General features: G+C 42.5%; 1 protein-coding gene across 6 annotated transcripts; it reads right to left on the bottom strand.

Moving 5' to 3' along the window:
- Positions 1-641: 641 nt before the first annotated feature.
- On the bottom strand, positions 642-22,634 carry E2F6 (E2F transcription factor 6). 6 transcript variants are annotated; one of them, XM_041756518.1, is made up of 8 exons: positions 21,735-22,168; positions 13,360-13,482; positions 12,881-12,935; positions 9,079-9,295; positions 6,861-7,016; positions 5,312-5,426; positions 2,373-2,520; positions 642-1,871 (listed from the first exon to the last, which is right to left on the bottom strand). In XM_041756518.1, the coding sequence occupies exons 3-8, from the start codon at positions 12,885-12,887 to the stop codon at positions 1,822-1,824; spliced, it is 693 nt and encodes a 230-aa protein (XP_041612452.1). In that variant the 5' UTR covers positions 12,888-12,935; positions 13,360-13,482; positions 21,735-22,168; the 3' UTR covers positions 642-1,821. The 6 variants fall into 6 exon arrangements, 5 of the variants coding, with proteins under 5 accessions (XP_041612452.1, XP_041612451.1, XP_041612449.1 ...); XM_041756517.1 differs by lacking the exon at positions 13,360-13,482 and having other exon boundaries at positions 9,079-9,292; positions 21,735-22,607; XM_041756515.1 differs by lacking the exon at positions 13,360-13,482 and having other exon boundaries at positions 21,735-22,603.
- Positions 22,635-22,899: the final 265 nt, after the last annotated feature.

Below are 22,899 nucleotides of genomic sequence, written 5' to 3'. Positions count from 1 at the left end.
CAGCAGCGTGAACAGAGACGGCAGCGGTGCTGAGCGCGGCGGGGAGGAAGAGCCTGGAAGCCGGCGGAGGACGCCTGCTTTAGCGGCTGCAAACACTTAGAGACCAAACACCCGGAGACGGTGCCTTTACAGAACGCGTCTCCAGCTGCCAAAGGACCTTCACCTACCTCATCTCATTTTACCCTCCGAACAGTTTGTAAAGCGGCAGTTGTCACATTTCACAGTAAGGACCTACCTGGTGGCTGAGAAGGACGAGGTCACTCTGGGCAGCGCTACCTCCCCCCGCCCCCGCCCGTTATTCCTGCTCGGGGAAGGCTTTTATTCCGTATGACGGTCACAGGCCTCTGGTCTCCAGCCTACCCCCCCCTAGCTGCCACTTCCCAGCGGACGTCTGCCCCACTCCCCCGCGAACGCGGAGCTAAGTGAACCCTAGACACTCAGCAGTATTTTTCAAGTATTTTCATTTGATTCCTTTTTTGAAATCTTTTTTTACACGGTCTTAACGTCAAGTTGCTTCGAATCTCTCTCGGAATGAAAGGTAAGTTTAAAACATGAATCTGAAGGCTGCTGACGAGAAGCCCGGACGGTAGACAAGCCATGGTTACTGGTCCTACGTTACAATCCACTCACTCACTCGCTGATTTGTTTAAAGATTTATTGAGCACTTCTGATGTGCCAGGCATGGTGCAAGGCGCTGGGTGTAACAATGATTAAGACAAAGTCCCTCAAGGAGCTCACAGTCTAATGGTAAACTACGGAGTAAACTGAGGCACAGAGTGGTAAGTGACTTACCCAATGAGGTAGAGAGCTAGGTACTTGGAAATGTGGGAGTAGAGCTGGAGAGAGGGCAGGGTACAGCCCACTCATTAAAAGCAAACCCTTCTGATTGAAAAGCAAGGCTGCGTCCAGAAACGTACTACAAAATCTGCTTGCAAAAAAGGTTAAAACAGTTTCCAATTGTCACCATGATTAAATCCATGTCTTGCAACGAATGAAGCCATTGCCTGATAGCATTTCTACACTTGCCCCTAAGGCTTCAGGGCACACCACCAGTCTGCTCGGACACAATTACCCTGCAGGGAGCTTGAAATCACGAAGTATCAGATTTCAATTTCAGCACTGGGAACCATATTGAAATACTTTAATTAAATCCATGAGCTTTCAATGTATAGCGTTATTTATGATACTTCTACATGTAGAAGTTTGGAAAAAAACTTTCCTCTAACCCCCACTGAGAGGATTCTAATAAGTTATAGATACCACAGAAATTAGAGAATTTGTTATTTTCCATATATACATTATTTTGGCTGTACAAGGGTGAAAAGTTTTACTTAGACTTATTACATAAGTAATCTAAACATTATACAGATATATACAAAGACGTCACATTCGGATGCCTGCGTACACCCATCCAACGTACGACAGCTAACTGCAGACGTGAACCCGTGTAAGGCAATTTCTTTTGTTATAATGACACATGATCCTTGAAGAAAAGCGCAGAGTCCGCGAAGCACTGTCCACCTCAGGCCTGACCGTCTGCCTCCGTGGTACTCTGTGATGAAGTTATTTCAGTAGGCAAGGGTCCATTTCACTGACAAAAAGCAGTGAATAATTATAAAAAGAGTCGTTTTCAAATGCTGAAACCATAATTATCCAGTAATCTCAGTAGTGAACTACTCAAAGCCACTACTGGCCTTGATGCTGCTGACAGAAGCAGAGAATTTCATGGACGATTTATTGCTCTGAGAATCAAATGTGATGCATAATTCATCCCACACAGGAAGCTCCCCAAGAACTCGGTGCACGAATTCTCAAATGCTATCAGTTGCTCACTTCAAGCAATTCTTCACTTTGCTGTGGAGGATTTTCTTCTGAAAAATACGAAACATGAAAGAAATTCTCCTGAGTGAGGGTTTAAAAGCCAGACAGGTAACAGCACACATCATTCAAGTGCTTACAAACCCCCCAAGACCTCTGGTCAGGAACCGTACTGTTATGCTAAGGGCCTGAGGCCAACGCCGTAGTGCTCACAGGGGAAATGGGGCCAAGCCGCACACCCGGAAGCCCCGGAGAGCGCACACGGTCTGCTCTGCTCCGACACTGCCAGCTGGCACCGCCATGGGGTCCACTACCACCCTAAGTGTCCAAGGAGATCAAAACGACATGGAATGTAATGATAGAGTTGTTAGAAATCATCTAAACTGTAGTGAAGAATGACACTATAATTCTGTAACTCCTGTTTTTATGATTAGAAAGTGTAAAAAAACTATAAAACCACGATAAGACTCTGTGTGTGTGTGTGTGTGTGTGTGTGTGTAATCAAATATCATCAGAATCTTAAATTTTCCTAATCACAAACTTGGTATATTTACCTTTATTGGGGTGTTCTGGATGTTTGTTTTTAGATGAAGAGGTGCCTGCACCTTCCGACGATTTATTACTAGAGTGGCCCTGCTCCACCTCACATAAATAAACATCGATGGGGCCTCTGGTGCTCCTTATGTGTACTGTGATAGAGTCCTGGCAAAAGACACATCAGCATGAATGCGAGAATTCATTAATTATACTGTTTCACTTACTAAAACTGCCAAAGTTTCAATTCAAGTGGTATTTCTGTAAATTTAAATTGGTTTTCTATCATGTATTTGGGAGAATCATGTACTTGGCTTTAATCACTCCAGCAGACTGAGCTGCTGGCCAATTCATGCTGCCGTGACAGCCACCGGATTATCAGTCATGACTTGGGGCCGTGATGTCATCACCTCTGTACTAGAGAGCCGACGTTTTTTTGATACTCAAGGAGTCAACCCCTTCTAGGAATCTGTACTTAAGAGTCCAAAATCAGTACTTGGATGACACAGAAATCTGAAACAACCCATAGTCTCAAATGGCAAGGCTGTGTTTAGATCTGATGGCTGCAAAGGTACCGAGTTCACTCAACAGGCCATCCTCTGCGTGAAAGTCAGAGGATGGGATCCACACAAAATAGACCTCAGTAACTTAAATATTCAAAAAAAACTGCATATAAAGGACTATTAGTTATTATTCACATCTTATGGCTTTGGACCTTTAAATTTACTCAGAATTTATGTATTTTTTCTGTAAGGTATCAGGAAGTAGGGTGCTTCTACTGAGAATTATGCTTTTTTTCTTTTTGGCCAAAAGATGGGAATGATCCAATTTATGCTAAATTCTTAAGGAACAGTTCCAGTTATGATTCCTTTGTTGTTCTAACCAAAAGCGTGTTCAAGTGTAACACAGTCTATTCTCTGTCCTTCCATGCAGTGAGGCCAGGGCTAGGTATGGACACCACGCTCCCTCCCGCTCCACACATCTCACTGGGAGCTCACAACAGGGCTCAGAACTGCAGCTTATCAGGGGCTCACAAAAGGTGTCACCTTTTCCGTGGCTTCCTGGGACCACAGGTATGAGAATGAACATCTATGCCCAGGTTCTGGACTGCCAGGAATGGTACACGTATACAACTCAAAACATATTACTAAACAAAAGTAAGTGGTATTTTGCTCAGAACTGGCAGCCAGCTGAGGACTCCTTACTCCACTGAATCAGAGCTGACAAATGTTTTCCATAAAGGGGGAGATTGTAAACATTTTTTGGCTTTGCAGGCCACACCATCCCTGTCACCACTACACAACTCTGCCATTACAGAGTGAAAGCAGCCAGAGACAACAGTCTAGACAAATGGGAATATGGCTGTGTCCCAGGGAGATTATGTATAAAAACCTCACAAACCAGATTTGACCCGAGGCCAGTCCATCCACCCTGGCACTGGCTTCCCAGATCTCACCCTGGATCTCTGTGGGGGCAGATGCCACTGAATGCAGTGTGCTCCTACTACTCCCACTCATGTGTTGCCGAGAGTGGCTGCCCCGAGGGCCCATGTTCATCAGCTTTTAAACTGGACTCTAAGTCTTGGGCATGATCCAAAATTGATCCAGCAAAATTTGGCAATTACAGCCTGAAGCAGCCCACAGCACAGGGGAAAGAAAATCCCAAAGCCCATCAGTTGCTGTAGCACAGACCATCGTGTCCCAAAGTAAGGATGTGTTGAAAGATTAGTGGCTAATTATAATTTTTTAAACTTTAAAATTCTCTCAAAATGACTCCTATTAAATATGTTACTTAGGAGGCTTAAATCTGAATAAAATAATGAGGAAACATCTCCCAGAAGTCACAACTTGAGTGTGACTAAATTAAAAGCTGCCCCTTAACTGGTTTATAATAATACACTGTCAAGTAACAACATGCGTGCTCACTTGGACAGTGCTCTGCGGGGATAAAAGGAGAGATGATGGAGAATATTCTTCACTATGAGGGAGGTGAGTCCCTGTAGCAAGCAGAGGACATCACTATGAGCACCGATGGGTCTATCAGGCTGTCAGAACTTGATGATCTGTCCCAAGAAAGGCCACATTCCTTGGTTCTGATTCCATCCTTACCAAGCAACCTTCTGATGACAATTATCTTTCAATACAAACTTCCCTGCAAGGGAAAGAGTGTGCTAAGCAGCTGGCGGCTGACAAAAAGTATTTTCATTCACACAGCAATCTTCCCTTTCATTTTTCATGTAACACTTAGCGTTCTAGTTTAGCCATTAGTCTTTCATGAGCTTGGTTAGAGTTAATTCCCCAGAGCCTTCGCTGATCCCCAGATTTTCCTTCTGGAACTCCAACCATGAGGCCAATTCTTGGTGATTCCTCCAAGGGCATCACAGCATACTCCAGTAGAACACAGGCGCTACGGTGCTTCACAGTTAGTATGTTGATAGGACAGTGATTAAGAACACTCTAAGCCAAACTATCTGGGTTTGGATTCTGATTCTGTAACTTACTGTGTAATCATGAGAAAGTTCATCTTTCTATGCTTCAGACTCCTCACCTTTAAGAGGCCAATAATCATGACTATTTGCTGTGTCACGTGAAACAAGTTAAAATGTGTAAAGTGCATCCAGCAGTGCCAGGTACGCAGCTAATGTGCTCACGATTTGATAGAGCACTGGCTCAGCAGTTGACTGAACTTTCTCTTTAAAATAACCCTCTTCGGGGATCGCTAGGTGGCTCAGCGGTTTAGTGCCGCCTTCGGCCCAGGGCATGATTCTGGAGACCCGGGACGGAGTCCCACATCAGGCTCCCTTCATGGAACCTGCTTCTCCCTCTGCCTGTGTCTCTGCACCCCCCGCCTCTCTGTCTCTCATGAATAAATAAATAAAATCTTAAATAAATAAATAAAAATAAATAAAAAATTTAAAAACAAAATAAATAAACCCTCTTAGAAATGCAGGGATACCTACTTCTCTTGGAGCTGGAACATCCAATCTGGTTTCTGCAGGAGCCTTCACCGCAATAACGATCTGTTCGTGGAAGGCCTGAATGCTATGAATATCCTGATACGTCACATATGCTAGTGTAAACATCAGTCAAGGGTCTCTAAGCAGAATGCTACTTACTGAGGAGATAATTTCTCCTATGATACATGCATACAAGTGTAACGTTAGAATCTCTGCAGTTTTTATGGGATACAAACTCACAATTAAGGAAAGCAATTGGTAAAAAATTATTTCATGAATAAGTCTTAAGATTTTATTTACAATATTTACAGTATCTGAAGAAGCATTCCTTTAAACTCTAGTGTCATTTTGATGATGATAATTTCTGGAGAAAAACATTAATAACATACAGAAAACAACTCAGGTGAAGGTGTTTACTCCCTGTTTCCACTTCCCTATTCACTGCTGGATCTTACTATGAGAATTTTTGGAGACAAAACACTGTTTTGATGAGAATCTCCTAAAATGCAAGTGGAAAAAAATCTTTAAAAGAGCAGAAGCCACTAGGAGAATGTGTGCTTTGGGGCTATCATATACTTAAGCAATTTCCTGTATCCTAAATATTTTCCATCTATGTGAATTTTTTCATCTTTACTGTGTTGCTTGAAATTTTACCAATTATGTGATTTACTTGGTTCCCCCAACATTTTTGGTTTACTTTTTGATTGGGAAGAGGAACAGCATTTACTTTCCTTCCAGTAACTGGACTCTGGAAACATCTGACTGATGCAGAATCTAAGTAAATTTGAGGCATGGAACAGCTTGGAATCAGTGACGCCTCACTCAGGTGAGGCAAGAACGGAGCAGCAGATGGGCCGGGAGACACAGGAGAAGATTGCCACCACTGCCCCATCTCCCCTGCTGGTCCCAGAGGCACATCCAGCTACACCAGGCTTTGTTGGCCAGAGTGGCAGCACTAGTACCATGTCAATGACAAGTTGTTTCAGAAATAAACTCCGGTTAACAAATTAGGGAAAATGTGAATTTCACAAATGCCAACAACATATTTTACTACCTTTACAGCATTCTTTGACTAAAAAAACAAACAAGAACACACCACTATTTTCATTTTAAATGCAAACACTGATCTTGGTACATGGTCACAATGCAGCATTTAACGTGAGCAAATACCAGCAAAACAGCAATTATTTGTGTATACCTCAGGCTACACAATTTAACCTTTACTTACTTTTAAAAGTTCTAAAGCTCTAGTTTTGTGCTTTGATATATTAATTAAATCCCCAAACTGATCCTACTATTTAACGTAACCTGGTTTGAAAAGAGAGATTTTTTTTAAAAAAAAGGACAGTGTTAACAAACTGAGGGTGCTGGAGGGGAGGTGGGGGAGGAACTGGGTGATGCGCATTAAGGAGGGAACGAGACAGGATGTGATGAACACTGGGTATTGTGTGCAACAGATGAATCACTAAATTCTACCTCTACCTCTGAAACAACATAGTATATGTTAAATTGAATTTAAATAAAAAGTTTAAAAAAAAGAGTTAAAGGATATCTTTCATTTTCTTTGTCGTCTGTTAATTCAAACAACTGCTGAGCACAATCCTTAATTAACTCATCCAAAGCATCTTCCATTGCTGATAAGTCAGAAAGTTCCTCCTGCAGCTTCTTCTGTTGGGGTACTGCTCCAAAATTGCTAAGATCAGATCCTCTTTAGAAGAAAGGTATTAAAAAAATAAATAAAAAAGATCACCATCAGACACATCTAGGAGAAAAGTTAGATTACTGCAACTTCTCCAAATGTTGACATCAGGTATTTCCCAGAATGACAGACAAAACTAGGTACTTGAACATCACCCCTGACCTCCTTTTAGACAACCATTATTCCTCCTACACATAGACTGGCTTTTGTCCCCATTTCTAGTCTCTTACACAGGGATAAAACAAAAACAAACAAACAAACAAAAAAACCCTTATAACTAGGGAAATTAACAGTAGTAAGGAAAGCTGATGGAGTTCACTGAGCACAGACTGAGAACCAATAATACCCAGTGTAAGCCCCAGCTCTACTACCTACAGTAGGACTTTGGTAGTTCTAATCTTTTAGTCCCCTATGAAAAACAAGGAGTACTGACTAAAATTGTAGTTCTTTCGCTAAAATTCTGAGTATTTTCCCTCTCAAATGCATATTCTATTTGGTTCTACCTGAATATAATGATTATATTCTTTATTCTCAGAAGATATATTTTCCTTAGTTGTTATGGTTTACCTATTACATTGGTATGATATGACCTGAATCCACTGATACTCATTTTTCTTCTTTATGGAAAATAAAGAGGAAAAAGGCTGTAACCACTTTACCTTTTGCTTGCTAGTTTTCAAATCTGATTTTAAGTAGTGATTTAGAATGCAATCTGATATTAACCCCTGAAGTGTGGGATGCCTGGGTGGCTTAGTCAGTCAAGTGTCAAGGGATCATGACCCCTTTGGCTCAGGTCATGATCTTGGGGTCCTGGATCAAGACCCCCATCAGGCTCCCTGCTCAGCGGGGAGTTTGCTTCTCCCTTTCCCTCTCCCTCTGTGTGCTCTCCCTCTCTCTCTCAAATGAATGAATAAAATCCTAAAAAACAAAAAGCCTAAAGTGTTATTTAATATTTTTTAGCCAATATGTTCAGATTAGAATTCAATCTTCATTTCTGTACTATTGGAATAAATAACTTCCTTTTATGAACCACTTCCCTCTAACAGCAAAGTGCATTACTTAGAGCCATTTCATGATCTTTTTTGTTAGATTTTTCATTTGCCTGAAATGAAATGTATTTATATGTACTTATATGCTGGAATTGTTTCTTACTGATCCGAAATATTTGTCTATTTTAAGTATTAAAAGCTTTCTTGTTATGCACATGTGCATATACACATGTGTATCTACATCTGTATCAAAAGGCCTTTTTTCCATGATCCTTCCTAATGAAATTGAAGTCTTTAGCAAATGCTTCTTTTTTTTTGAGAGAGAGCCTGAGTGAGCACGAGAGGGCAGGTGGGGAAATGGAGAGAAAGAATCTCAAGCAGGCTTCTATGCTCAGTGCAGAGCTTGATCTCTGAGATCACAAGCTGAGGCAAAATCAAGAGTTGGACACTTAAATGACTGAGCCACCCAGGCACCCCTAGCAATTGCCTTTTAGACATTGTCTACGGATTTCTTTTCTTTTTTTTTTTTTTTTTTTTACATTTAGGGCAGTATGCGATCCTATGGATCTGAGCCCATCTGATTCATAATTACCTGGGGTAGCTGTTAAGAAGGTAGATTAGATTCCTGCCTTAGCCAAAGAACAAATGAATTACAACCCCTGGGGCATGAGGTCTCTAAGTGTTTATTACCTGACATTGTTTTACAACCTTAACTAATTTCACCTGATATCAACAGTCAATTGGGAAAAAAAAATCTCCTAAACAATCATATATCCCCTTCCTAGAATATTGAAAAGCAAAACTCTTACAACTGATCATTATTCCATTCAACTTTTTCATAACATCAGAATTATATTTTAGATCTATGGCTTTTATTTAGCCCTAAGTAGGAAAAAAAAAATATTTATGTACCTTGTTGGACCATGTGAGAAATTTCTGTAGAATCCTTTTCTAACAAGAAGTCACCTCTTACTTTGTTTTGTCCTGTCAAAACACTAATATCTAGTCTGTTTCAAGTACAGTATTGTCACTTAATAAGAAGGAAGGAAAAAAAGGCCATGAAAATTTCGAAACCAACTCACATCCATCGAATATGGTTCTTAGACTTTTTTTCAACCAGATCGATTCCATCTAAGACATTGGTGATGTCATATACTCTCCGTTTTCGCACTCCCAGTTTTGTGGCAACCTTGTTTAAGTCGAGAATACCCCCAGGAGCAGATCTGACAAGATCCATAAATTTTCGAGTTAAATAAACCAGAGATACATCAAAACGAGGTCTCTTCACTTTTAGAGCTTCTGGGAAACAAAACAGACAAATTTGTAAAATTCTCAATAGTATTTCTTTCTCAGCTCATTAAAAGAAATTTATTTCCTCAGTAAGCATAGACACCTACAAAAAATTATATACACTGGACACATCATAGCTAATTTTTATGAAACATTTCTCACACTGGATAAAAATGTATCAGCCTGTCTCAAGTAAACCAAGGCTTTAGACTTACAGCAGTATTTGAAATGTGCAGCCAGTTCCCCTGGAGGTGGGAATTTGCAGGAGTCTGCAGCAACTTGCCAAACATAAAGTGGAGAGTCTGCATTTCTCCCCACACCACTCTTAGGAATAGGATTAGAAATGGTTTTGAAAACAGAATTTCTTAACAGAATTTCTTTTGAAAACAGAATTTCTTAAAGTTAAGATATTCTTTATAAAGCAAAGGCAGAGAGTTGGCTTTTCTTTTTAAAATTTATACATGTCACAGTGTAACCCTGATGGAAGTTTCTCAAAGAGTTCAAATTTTCTACTAAAACATTTGACATATCTTGAGGAAAAGTGGCATCTCTATTTTTAAAAAATATTCAGTACCTTATATTAACTTCACAGATAAGCAAATGAAGGGGGGAAAAATCTCTTTAATTCCCTCCCTCCTCCACCTACTAAGAAGATTTTGGCTTTTCATACACACCCTGCACCCTCCACACACAGACACACACATATACACACACACATACACACACACACCTGTCAATAGGTACAGGTAACTTTTAAAAAACAAAAATAAAAACAGACTATCTTTTTAACAAACTGTTTTAACATTGTGAACATCCTGACTTGGCAACAAATGAATTTAACATTATTCTTAATGGCTGCAGAATATTTAACACTATGGAATATTTGTAAAACTTTGGCCAATACTAGAAATTCCAATTGTCTCCAACTTTGGTATTTTGTTCAATACTTCAATAAATCTCCCTGTAGCTAAATTTTTGCGTGCATTTTCGTTTTTGTTTCCTTTAGTTAAGTTCCACAATTTGGAACCAAGGGCAAAAGGGTATTTTAAGGAATGTTTGTCCCACTAAACCTGCTATGGAGGTGGAGTTTCTATCAGCTTTATACACTGTATGTATGAGGGTCTCCTTGGCTCAAGTCCTTGCCTGAAAGGTGTATGATTACTCATCTTTCTAAATTTGATACTAAAACACAAGTTCTTATGGTTTGGTGTGTAGAGTAAATAATTTTACAAATAACCTATCTGCCCTTTTGGTATGGAGTATATGATTTCTCCTTTTTTCTACTTTCACAGCACACGGCAGTGAGTATGCTTTAAAAGAAATAGTCATCCTATCTTCAATTAGAAATTCCCACCATATCCCAGGGGTGCCTGGGTGGTTCAGTGGTTGAGCATCTGCCTTTGGCTCAGGTCGAGATCCCAAGGTCCTGGATCAAGTCCCACATCAGGATCCCCACAGGAAGCCCACTTCTCCCTCTGCCTATGTCTCTGCCTCTCTCTCTGTGTTTCTCATGAATAAATATTTTAAGAAAGAAAAAAAAAGAAAGAAAGAAAGAAAGAAAGAAAGAAAGAAAGAAAGAAAGAAAGAAAGAAAGAAAGAGGAAAGGAAAGGAAAAGAAAAGAAAAGAAAAGAAAAGAAAAGAAAAGAAAAGAAAAGAAAAGAAAAGAAATGAAATTAATTCCCATATCCAGAACCTCTACATCACATTCAGTTTAAAGCCAGTTTAAATTCCACTGGTGGCTACTCCAAGAACACAGCATGTATTTTATAATGCACATGTCTTCTCAGCAGAGACCACTCCTACACTTAAGATTAAACAGGATTAAATCAGAACTAAACTTCAATTAGAAGAAAGTCACAATTCTACAAAAATCCTTGGCAGACTACAATAGAGTAATTCTAACTTAAAAAAGCATACATCTCATCACCCTAACTGTTAACACAACAGGGTCCTATAAGCTCAGGGTTGTACATTCCCACCACGTTAGTCACCTTACAAAGAACAGATATTCCCTGAAAACCTTAACTTGACAGTTGCTGAAGGAATACAAACATGATTAGAAAGGTTTTCAAACTCAAGATATTCCCTGGTCTAGTAAGGAACTCTGTCACAATGTCCTGAGGTCAGTGCCAAGAGAGGCGTCCACACTCCCTGAGAAGAGGAAACCTGCCTGGAACGGTAATAAGGAAGTCTTCCCAAAGTGGGTGAGTGCCCGGAGGACTGACTGGAGGAGAAGAAGCTCTTCTCCCACCTCTGATGGAGGGCAAGGGGTTTAATAAGACAGAGCAGTGGTTGAGAACAGGTATATTTAGAGAACCCACAGCTGCTATACACGGGTGGGGCAGCAGCTGGATGACAAGGCTGCCCCATGGAACAAGGAATGACCTTTCTGCCCAGCCATTCTCTACTGCCTTGTTTCTTTTAAGGATATGAGGTAGTTTATAAGTTTAACACAGACAAGTAAAACCAAATAAATAAGGAATCAGGGTTTTCTCTATTTGTAACAGAACCCTGGAAAAAATCTAGGTTGAGTGAGATTCCAATCCCAGTCCTGTGTTAGGAAACTCACACTGGCAGCATCGTGGGAGAGCCTAAAAGCAGACAACACACTGAGAAGGCTACCCCGACACGTCAGCTCGGGAGGGAGGGAGAGCCCAGCAAAGCAGCAGTCTAACCCAGTGGTTAAGAGGAGGGACTCAAGTCAGAGAGCTGTGGGGCTGAATCCAGACTGAGGCAAGTTTACTCATCTATAAAAAAAAAAAATGAATGATCATTCACTTATATTTTCTTTTTTTGTATATTTTTTTTTATTGGAGTTCAATTTGCCAACATATAGCATAACACCCAGTGATTCACTTATATTTTAAAGGGTTCTCGTGATAATCCAAAGAACTTAACACAGCTCGCAGTGTACAAGCTCAGTGTGTTACAGACATTACTGTAAGGTGGTAGTTGAGGGACAGATGAAGGACATTTTGAAGGTAAAACTGATCAAACCTGGGGATCAGCTCTGGGCGAGACTGTGGCAGGGCTGAGGAGAAATTAAGGGCGGATGCTAAGATCAACATGTGGGATCTATGCACAGTCTATTCACTGTGGTTAGAACCAAATTAAGGAGAATCTAGGGGTGGGGCTATGTATGGTAACAATTTCCAGAAGGATGGCAACTAGAACAACTAGAGCACTGGCACTCTGTCTCCTCTGACTCTGCACCCTAGTCCCTGGCAGGGGTGGGAGAGAGCAAATGGAAGGAAGTCTGGAGGGCAAAAGACAGTTCTCCTGCTTGTTGTCAACAGCCTTTAGCTCTGCTGATGGTAATAAGTAAGTGCTCTCACAGAACTTTGAGAAATTAGCCTTAAACATAGACCATTCCATCTTAAAAACGATTTCCTGATTTCCAAAAGCAACAAAGAATAAACTGGCATTTGTGCACATTATTTCAGCCCACAACATCAGGAGTTTTTGCTGAAAGTTAGTGAACAAATAACATATTTTACTTAAGTTTCCCAACCTATGTACATTTAAAATAAATCAGTTAAAATCATATGAAATTTAAACCACAAAACCTAAAACCTATTCAAGAATCAACTTACTTCTCATGGACACATACTGTACATTATCTTCTAAATTAATCCTTATTTTTGATGGCTGGAAAAAAGAAAATGCAGAAATTTACATTAGTAATTTAAAGACAATAATGCAAATGAACAATTGCAAATGAACAGCATTTCCTGGATAATATAAAGGTTCTCTTTTGGGGTAATAATTTGCTTGTGAGAAAAGCAGTCCTTCCTCCATACTGTAGCTACTCTAACCGTACTCACAGGAAACAGGGCTCAGAGGGTTAAGTTTCTCATAATGTAGTAGTTGACGAAAGGGGTGGGGGAGAAATATGGAAGAGCAATTACTACTGAATAGACATTAATTTATCATCTGTATCAGATACTGAGAATAAAAACAAATACAGAAAAAAAAAAAACAAAAAACAAATACAGAGATGATTAGGATGCTGTCTCTGACTCTAGAAAGCTCAGGAGAGGTGGAAGATATGTCTAAACTATCAAATGCTTACCCTTGCTATTTAAGTGTAAGTGGCTCCCAAAAATTTGCTCCTAAGCTTTCACAGGCGGCCATGCATTCCCATTATATGATGGAAATACAGCAGCTTTTTTTTTTTTTTTCAGTAGCAGCATTTCTGATAATGAAAAAAATGCATACTACATAACTAGAAACTTTGGTAGAAGTTAATATAAAACTTCTTTCAAATTCTTTAAACAACCAGGAAATGAGTAGCAACTCTACTACCAAAGTTCACCAGCTAAACAGATATTTAGAAGCTATGAAAGTTTACATAAACTGGTAGTAACACTTGCAATACATTTAAATATTATTATTGCAAAAAGTAAATAAAACATGTAGACAAAGCCACATAAACAGAAATGTGTAGTAGCCTCACGCTTACAACAATGCACGATTGACAGGTGCCTCCCGACAGGCTGTCATCAGGTTCAGCTCTTGCCTAAGTGAAAAAAACCAGCCCCCAAATTGGCTGTAGTGGAACCAGGATAAGTGAATCCCACAAGGTGCTCTAAGAAAAGAATGAGCAGGAATACTACAGATGTACCCAGAGAGGGTGCATCACAGAAGGATTCATGGGGAAAGGAATCCCCAGTTCAGCCTTGAAGGACAAGCCAGATTTTGTCCGAACCTGTGGAAGCTTCAAGAAAGAGAGAAAAGACAGGATTCCTAGTGCAGGAAAAGCTACTAGACAAAGGTCTAGTAATACAAATGGCATGGCATTTCTGAGAAACCACCTGTGTGGTCAGTTCAAGACTGACTTGACACTGAAGCTAGACGGGCATGCTGAACCAAACAACACAGACCATGGGAGTCAAGCTGAGGAGTCTGGACTTCATGTTATAACCAGTGGAGAATCACCACAGATTTCTAAACAAGAATATGACATACCCAACCTCATGGTTTAGAGATAGAAATATGGTAGCAATACAGCAAAAAGATTGGGGGTGGGGAAACCTAAAGGCAAAGTGAGCAGCTCAGAAGCCCTTTGTTTTTTCAGTGTCAACAAATCTTTGGCACAATGATTTCCATATCAATTATGAAAAAATTATAGCACCTATTATCAGCCGGTTAACTTGATATGGAATAATTCTAGTGAAATAGAATTCTGTTGTAGAACTAGCTTAGCTGTCAGAATGTAAAGGAAAACGCAGACCTGCTGCGGTGGTGAAACCAGAGTTAGGCCTGTCTTGGGGGCAAGGACTAGGCCTGACGAGCTCTCCAGAAAGGCGGTGCTGACAACGGTGACTTGCAAACACGGAACCCTCCAGTGAACCACCGAAGGGCAGTCCTGTTAAAGTCAGACACGGATGAATATGACCAACAGTCATTGCTATTTTTACATTCACTCCTCCTGCTAATATTGGATGAGACCGAGTTTATCGTAGCAAGATTCTTAAATGAAAGAGGATCCATCCTCATCATAGATTTGAAACACACATAAACAAATATCCTAAATTCTCATATATTCCTTTAAAAAGTACCCAGGAAGGTTAACATGGCAGGGCTCATAGGTGCATTGCCGAAACCAGACTTCTGTTCTTAATTTAGGGTAGCAGTGCCAAGTCCTATATACAAGCACTTAATGGAAAAAAACAAACAAACAAGCACTTAATGGTATCTTAATTGGCCACCTCACTATCTGCTTGCTGCCTATTCCAGAAAGGCATCTTTTCCACTCTGTACTCCCATCTCTCTTGTCCTCTTATCGAGACTGAGGTTGGCACAGGGGTGATACCTCAGTCAGGAATCACAACAGGAGCAGGACAACTTTCTTTTCTACACATTCTTTGCCATAAATGCAGCTGCACTGCAAGCTGTCTATACCGAGAGCTGTGGGAAAGCAAAGTCAAAATGGCATTTTCTTTCTCTCTCTCTTTCTTTCTTTCTCTCTCTCTCTTTCTTTCTTTCTTTCTTACCTTTTGAATGTGAAAACATGATCTCTTTATCTTGGAGGAATCACAACAATATCATGGCCCCTCTGGGGCAGACATCCCAGTATGTATAAATGCTATAGGTGATCAATACTGGAGATTTCCGAAGTGTCCACGGTAACGACACATTCATCTCTTTTATATTCTCTTTTGGTTCTTGGCTTAAGACTGGGTTTGGGACTACCAGTTACCTGACTTCTTAGACACTGGGAAATCCCGGACTTTAGTTTAACAGAGTGTGTTGATATAATTTTATTGCCCATTTTCCAAGCTACAGTGAAGATTAAAACAGAAATTTCATAAATTGTAAAATCCTATGCAACCAAGAGAGACTATTATTTTGTGTTTTGAACCAGAACAGCACCTGGCACAATCAAGCACTTGGTAAATATTTGTTAACACGTGAAGTAGAAATAGTACCTTGTCACAGATAACTTCAACTGATAAGTAACTCAGAACTCTGAAACAATGAGTATTTAAGACCCAAGGACACAGCGTGAAGACTCTCCTGTGTACACTATGAATACAGATCACTGAGAGAATTCACGTGTCATTTTCTGTGTTCTAGTACAACATTCATCATCTCACCAGATCAGCCTGGCACTTGGCAAGCCTTTCCAGCTACTCTCACTTTGGTAAATGGTATTCACAAGTAGGCCAGGAACTTTTCTGAGAGTAGAAGGGACTCCTTGAATTAGCCTTAAAATCAGAATAAATGTTTCTTCATAGAAAAATTAGTGAGCTATTAAAAAAAAAAAATAAAGGTAAATGAGATGCCACTCCTGCACCTGGCCCCATGTTATTTAGTTCCCTCAGATGAGAGCAGCACACTGTGCCCCTGGAGGGAGGCCAACGAGGCTCTACACACCTGTATGGACCCAGAAGCAGAAACAGATGGAACAGAGAGAGCTCCCACATCCAGGGCCCTCTCAAAAGGAGACCAATGTATAAGCTCCTCTCACGAATACCTATTTTCTTTTTATTTTGAAATAATCTCAGCCTTCATAAAAGGTTTAGAAATAGCACTAAGAATTACTACATACCCTTCATCCAAATCCTCATGCTCTTAATGTTTTACTACATTTGCTTTATCATTTTTTTCTCTCTACACACAGAACTGTTTTCCTTGAATCACTTGAGGGTAAACTGCAGACCCGTAAGCAAGTCAATGTGTACCTCAAGGGTACTCTCTTATATAACCACTGGATAATTACCAAAAAGTCTGTTTAAACTTAGCAGCTTTGAAAGAAACTGTCAGTAGAAACCTGAACTTTGAGGGCACTCCAGTGAAGGTTCAAAAGAGAGGATCACGCTCCTAGAAAGTAGAATAGAGATGTTTAAGTGAGGATAGAACACTTAGCAACCCCATCAACTGAGGTGATGCGGGAAGCTGGTACTAATGGCTCTGGTAATCATCTGAGATTTCCATACAAAGTGTTGACTGTGGCACCTGGTTCTTCCCTGCGGCCCACAGTCAAATGTGAGAAAGAGAAATTGGGAAAGGGACTTTAAAACAAAAAGGAGTCAAGACTTAAAGGCTTTAAAAATTCCCAGCCTTGGGGTATAGGGTGGCTCAGTTGATTACGTGTCAGACTCTTGATTTCAGCTCAGGTCTTATCTCAGGGTTGTGAGATCCAGCCCCCAGTTGGGCTCTGTGCTGGGTGTGGAGCCTGCTTGAGATTCTCTTTCTCCTTCTGCCCTGCCTAAAAAAAAAAAAAAAAAAAAAATGGAAAAATTGAAAAAAATAAAGATGATGGTGAGAGTGTGACTCCCCAACTTTCAGGTACCTCAGGTGGATCAAAGATGGTGCCTCGGAGTGCTATACATTCATCCAAATGGCCTTGATGGAGATGAAGCCCCACAGATGCTCTAAATCTAAGCCAGGGCCTCTAGGAAGCTCCAGGGAACGATACACCAGCCATTCCAACAGGAGCCCAAAGTGGAGAAGGGCTCATCCAGAAGAAAGGTGGGACGTTTCTCTCCTGAGTGAGCCACAACAGATTCACAGAAGGTCCATATAGTTTTAAGAGAATTTTATCAGCAAAAATGCTGTCTGCTTGGATGAAAAAGGACACTATTTAAAATGAAAAGAGGTTACTCAACACCCAAAGTCCTACTGCCAGGAAGCAGGCTGACAAAATTACTCAACTACAAATAGCGATTTCTTCTCATGAGGAAGAAAGAAGACAGACAGTGGAACCAAGAGCCTAGGGGGTAGAGCTGGGAACACAGAGAATCGATCCCAGGCCCTGAGATGGAACCAAGAAATGTTTAACACTTAGTGAGCTGACTTTCAGAATTGCTCTGGACCAGTTACTCCCCTGTGACTCTCATTTCTTCCTTTTAGGAACAGGAATGTTGCGAGCAGTTGCCCCGTCTGTCCCATGAGTGTGTGCTGGGTGCCAGGTGTGCGGGAAGGGCATCAGATAATGGTCTTTTTAGTTTCATGGGTCTAAAGATCTAGAGGAGCTGGACTAGGCTGTACTTAGATAAAACGCTATCTAGATGCTTAGATTCTTATTCTATCCTGTGGGAATAAATTCCGTTATTTGGAGGCTCAGCTTGCCCAGGTTAGGCCTCTGGAAGCCTTTTCAAAGTGGTTCCTGTACCAGACACTGATTTTTGACCTTTTCAGCATCTTTAGGATGGTAGTCCTCAAATTTCTCTATCTAGGACTAACCTGCACAGAAGCCACACAGATACTGCTGCTTCTGGTGCTGGCAACCCACCACTGTGGGAGCACTGTCAATGTCTCCGTTCCTTTAAAGAAGTCTCACAGAGGTTATGCTCAGGTAATTACCCTGAGGGATGCTAAGGGAGAGCTCAGTAGTGGTCAAACCTCAAGAATGGACTGACTACCTAAGAACCTTCCCTTGTAGTCCTCCAACTGGTTTCTGTGCTCCCACTGGTTCAGGCTTAATAAGCAACGAGTTTGTATCTTAGCTGAAGAATGAATGGAGAAGGCAGTGGTCGCCAAACAGAAAATCAGTATGACCAGTCTCAATGCACACAGTTCCCCAGGAACCAGCAGCTCCCGACAGGTGAGTCAGCACACTGGAAACTATTTTTACTAATACTCCGAGTCTCACATCTGAAGACTGCGCAGTAATCTATAATTTGAGATCCCAAAGGACAAAGGAAAGAATAAGAGGTCAGTTTTAGGGACTAAGGTCTTAGGTATTGCCTTTAAATTGGTTAAAGATTTCTCTATACAGAGGACTCTTTGTATTGCCTATTTTGGGGAATCGTATTCCTTTAAGAGGTCTCTGAAAACACACCTTTGTCCAAGGTGTTTGCATTTCCTGCAGTCATTCAAATTTTCCTCATCTTTCAATGTGCAGACTAAGTTCCACCTCTAACCAACACTACTTTCTCCCCCTTCTCTAAATTCCAGAAAGTCAAGCCATTTACCTGGGTGAACATCAAACATTCAGCCAGATACAAGACTCATCTTTGCGTAGCAATGCACTTCATTAAATACTTCCAGGCACCAGCCAATTAAAAAACATTGAGAGAGCTGTTTAAATCACCATTTTATAAGCAGGAAAATAAATACTCCTTCAAACATGTAAGTGTACCTACTTCAGTCATCCAGTAACTACTTACCAAATCTCTTTGTGACAGGCACCAAACCACTGCAGGAGGGACAAAGAAATGGCCAGAGTCACTGTGCTCAGGGACCTAAGAGCCATACACTGCAGCTAGGGTAAGTAAGCATACGGTCCTGTAGGAGCACAAAAGGAGTGCCTAATCTGCTCCTGAGAGGTCAGGGAAGGCTTCAGACAAGGGACCTAGACATCCAGGCCTGACAATCAGTGAAGGTAACAAGGAAAAGTACACTTTTTAAAGAAGGATTTTTCAGGAAGGGGGGGGAAGTATGGATATATAGGGGCCCAAAAGGATATGGAAATTTGGAAATCTAACAATTATAAGCAGTTCAAAAAAGATAAATTCAGAAACCTGATCAAGACATTTCTACACTATTAAGAAAGCACTAGGGAATGGTGATAGATTCTTTAAACCAAATGACATGGTCAGAAACACACTTTAAGGGCAGCCCCGGTGGCTCAGGGGTTTAGCGCCACCTTCCTAGAGACCCAGGATCGAGTCCCACGTCGGGCTCCCTGCATGGAACCTGCTTCTCTGCCTCTCTCTGTTTCTCATGAATGAATAAGAAAAATCTTAAAAAGAAAAGAAAAGAAACACTTAAAAAAGACCATGATAGTTAGTTACTATGTGGAGAATAGTAACCAGGTTTTGCTTCTGGGCAAGAAGCAGGAAAACATTGCAACAACTTGAAAGATATATGGTCAGAGGTGCCAAGTACTGGTGATTAACTTTAATTAGATTGGGAGGATAGAGGGTCAGTTTGGAAAAGGGAAAAGTCAAGGACAATGCCTAAGAGACAAGCCTGGGCAATACGGTGGATGCGGAGCCGTTTGTGAAGATAAGAGATAGCAAAGCTGTTGCCTTAGGTAAGAAGATAATGAATTCAATTTTGGATAGAGTTTGAAATCTATGTAGAGATGTCAGTAGACAGTTGGAAAACTCTGAACTGGATTTACAGACCTAGGAGTTATTCTGACATAGTGACTGAAACTGCCAAAGTAGATAAGAATATCTAAATAGCACGAGATGCGTGTGTCTTCTGATATTAAATACAAAATTAAGTGGTTTTTCCACAGTTGAGAATTCAGGGCTTTTATCAAATCCTTAAAGATGAAAACCACCAGTAAAGATGGTATCAGAAGTCCTAGAAGTGGCGAAAGATGTCTCAGGTGAAAAACGTGTAGAGAGAGAAGAAAACCCCAAATAACACCAGCACATAAGGAATGCAGAGAGAAAGAGCAGTTTGCAGAGGAGCACAAGGAGAGGCCAGATGAGTACATGGAGCAGCAACAGTGTAAGGTACTGAAGGAGCCAGAGGGAAGTTTCCAACAAAAGCAAGCGGTCAGTTGTGTAGACACTAGCGATAAGGAGTGAAACATCTGATGGAACTGACAAGGTCGTTGGCGACCTCGGTGAGAACAGTCTTAGAGCTGTGCTGAGCGCAGAGGTCCCTCATGTGAGCAAGTGGACATAGCGAACGCAAACAATTTTCTGGAAAAGCTTGGAAGGAAGGGATATAGGAGATAGATGGCAGGGTATCTGGAATTAAGGGAAGGCTCTTTCAAGATGGGGAAATATTAAAAAAAAGAAAAAGATGGGGAAATATTTAGGATGCAGCCAAGTGGTCAAGAATTTATCATCAGGGGTCATTGTGAGGTTAAATCCAGGCGTTTCCAGGTACTGTCCAACCACCCACAAGCCACTTAACACTTCTGAGTCTGTTCTGACAAACGGAGAACAAGAAAAATAACCTCCCGGGATTTCTGTGAGGAAATTAAATGAGATTATGCTCATAAACTATTTCTGAGCACTTGAGCCACTGTGGGCACTGGGCACAGTAACTTCAGCAAATATTTGCTTATTACGGGAAGAAATGAGCAGAGAAGTTGAAAATAAGGGGAGAAATGGAAAATGATGGATTCATCAATGCCTCTGAGGATAGAGGAGAATATATTACGTTTAGCCTAAAACAAGAATAAGGGGCAGCCCGGGGTGGCTCAGCGCTTGAGCACCTGCCTTCAAGCCCAGGGCCTGGGATCCCTGGGTGGCGCAGCGGTTTGGCGCCTGCCTTTGGCCCAGGGCGCGATCCTGGAGACCCGGGATCGAATCCCACATCAGGCTCCCAGTGCATGGAGCCTGCTTCTCCCTCTGCCTGTGTCTCTGCCTCTCTCTCTCTCTCTCTGTGACTATCATAAATAAAAAAAAAAAAAAAATTAAAAAAAAAAAAAAAAAAAGCCCAGGGCCTGATCCTGGAGACCCGGGGTCGAGTCCCACGTCCGGCTCCCTGCATGGAGCCTGCTTCTCCCTCTGCCTGTGTCTCTGCCTCTCTTTCTCTCTGTATGAATAAAATCTTAAAAAACTGTTGCTGAATGGGCAGCTGCGGGGTGGGAAATGGTAGGCGGCGCAGGAGTCTAAATAGCTGGAGTCAAGTAAGAGAATGGGATGAAGACAAAACCAGTTAAGTTGCAGAGGTACAGCGAGGGTACCAAGGAGGGGAGAAGAAAAAACAAAACAAAACAAAACAAAACAAAAAAACCCGCCAAGTTGGGCAAATTTTCTCGGCAGCCCCAGCAGGTAAAGGCCAGCAAGACTGAGGACCACACATTTGGGAGCAAGTGTTGCAGGGAGTTCACGCGAAAGGCCGACCGGCCTGGAGGAGAGCACAGGGTGGGCAGCGGGAGCGCCAGGGAGGCCCGGGAGCAGCCAGGAACCGGAACCGGAACCGGGCCCGGCGGGGGGGTGGAGGGCGGGGGTCCGGCCCCCCCCCCCGCCCCCGCGCCGCCCCGCGGGCCCGGGCGCTCCGGGCACAGCCAGCCCCGGGGCTTACCAGCAGGCCCTCCACGTTGATGGGGTCGCGGCACCGGCGGCGCACCGTCTCCTCCGCCGGGTCCACCAGCAGGCTGGGCAGCTTCCGCGCCGGCCGCTGCTGACTCATGCTGCCCGGCCGGCCGGCCCGCGCCTCGCACCGCGCGAGCTCTCCCGCCTTCTCCCGCTCCCGGCCGGGCGCCGCCCCCAACGCGCCGGCTCTCGGGGGCCGAGCCACCTGGGCCCGCAGCCCGCTCGGAGGCGCCGCTGCCCGGGCCGGCCCGCGGGCGGACGCGCCGCAGCCCCCCCGCCCCCCCGATCTGGGGAGCTAACACAGCCCGGAGGCGAGCAGGGTGACCCGCGGCTCTCAGGACGCCAGGCCCGCCATCTTCCCGCATGCGCAGTGCGCCGCCCCCACTGCGCATGCCCGCCGCGGCCGCAGCGCTCCCACGCACTAACCCCGTCGCGGTGCCCGGAGCCCGGGAAAGCCCGGACGCGAAGTCCACGGAGAGGATGGCGGAGGAGAGGAAGAGGTGGAGCCGGACTTTCAGAAGAAGGGAACGGAGCCAGAGAAAAGAGGCGGCGGAGCGAAGGAACGCGCGGCTGTGGATTTAATCTTGAGCTCCCTCCGGCCGCCCAGGGCTGATGCTTAGTGAATGCCGGCAATCAGCCCGGTGTGCAGTTGCTTACAAGCTGCTGTCTTTCTCTTCCTTTTTTCCTTCTTTCACCTGATGAATAAACTATTACCTGCTATGTCAGGTGTCGTGGTGGGCACAGGACATAATCACCGGAATCTGGCACAGACTCAACCTCAAAGTCCAACAGAGGAAACAGATGAATAAACAGGACATTTAAAGCTGGAGCTGGAAAGTGTGTTTTCAGATCCCCACCTCTTAAAAAGTTACTTAAAAAGAAATCACCGTGTGCCTCAGTTTCCTCATTCGTGCAGCGGGAATAATGAGAGTGCTTATTTCTTAAGTTTGTTGTGAGGATTAATTAAATTACTTAGAAGGGTGACAGGCACGTGTTCGAAATAAAAAGGCAATGCGATGTGGTTAAGTACAGGGACCAGCCCTGCAGTGGGGTTCCTACCCAGCCTGAGTAGGGCAGCAGGTTTCCCCAGAAGCAGCTCCCCCACTAGATTATAAACTCCTCCAGGGAGAGGCATTCTCTAATCTTTGTATCTC

This window comes from Vulpes lagopus, chromosome 5, assembly GCF_018345385.1.
Source record: "Vulpes lagopus strain Blue_001 chromosome 5, ASM1834538v1, whole genome shotgun sequence".
Classification (NCBI taxonomy): Eukaryota; Metazoa; Chordata; class Mammalia; order Carnivora; family Canidae; genus Vulpes; species Vulpes lagopus.
Note: the sequence above shows the minus strand (reverse complement) of the source record. Positions and strands in the feature narration are given on the sequence as shown.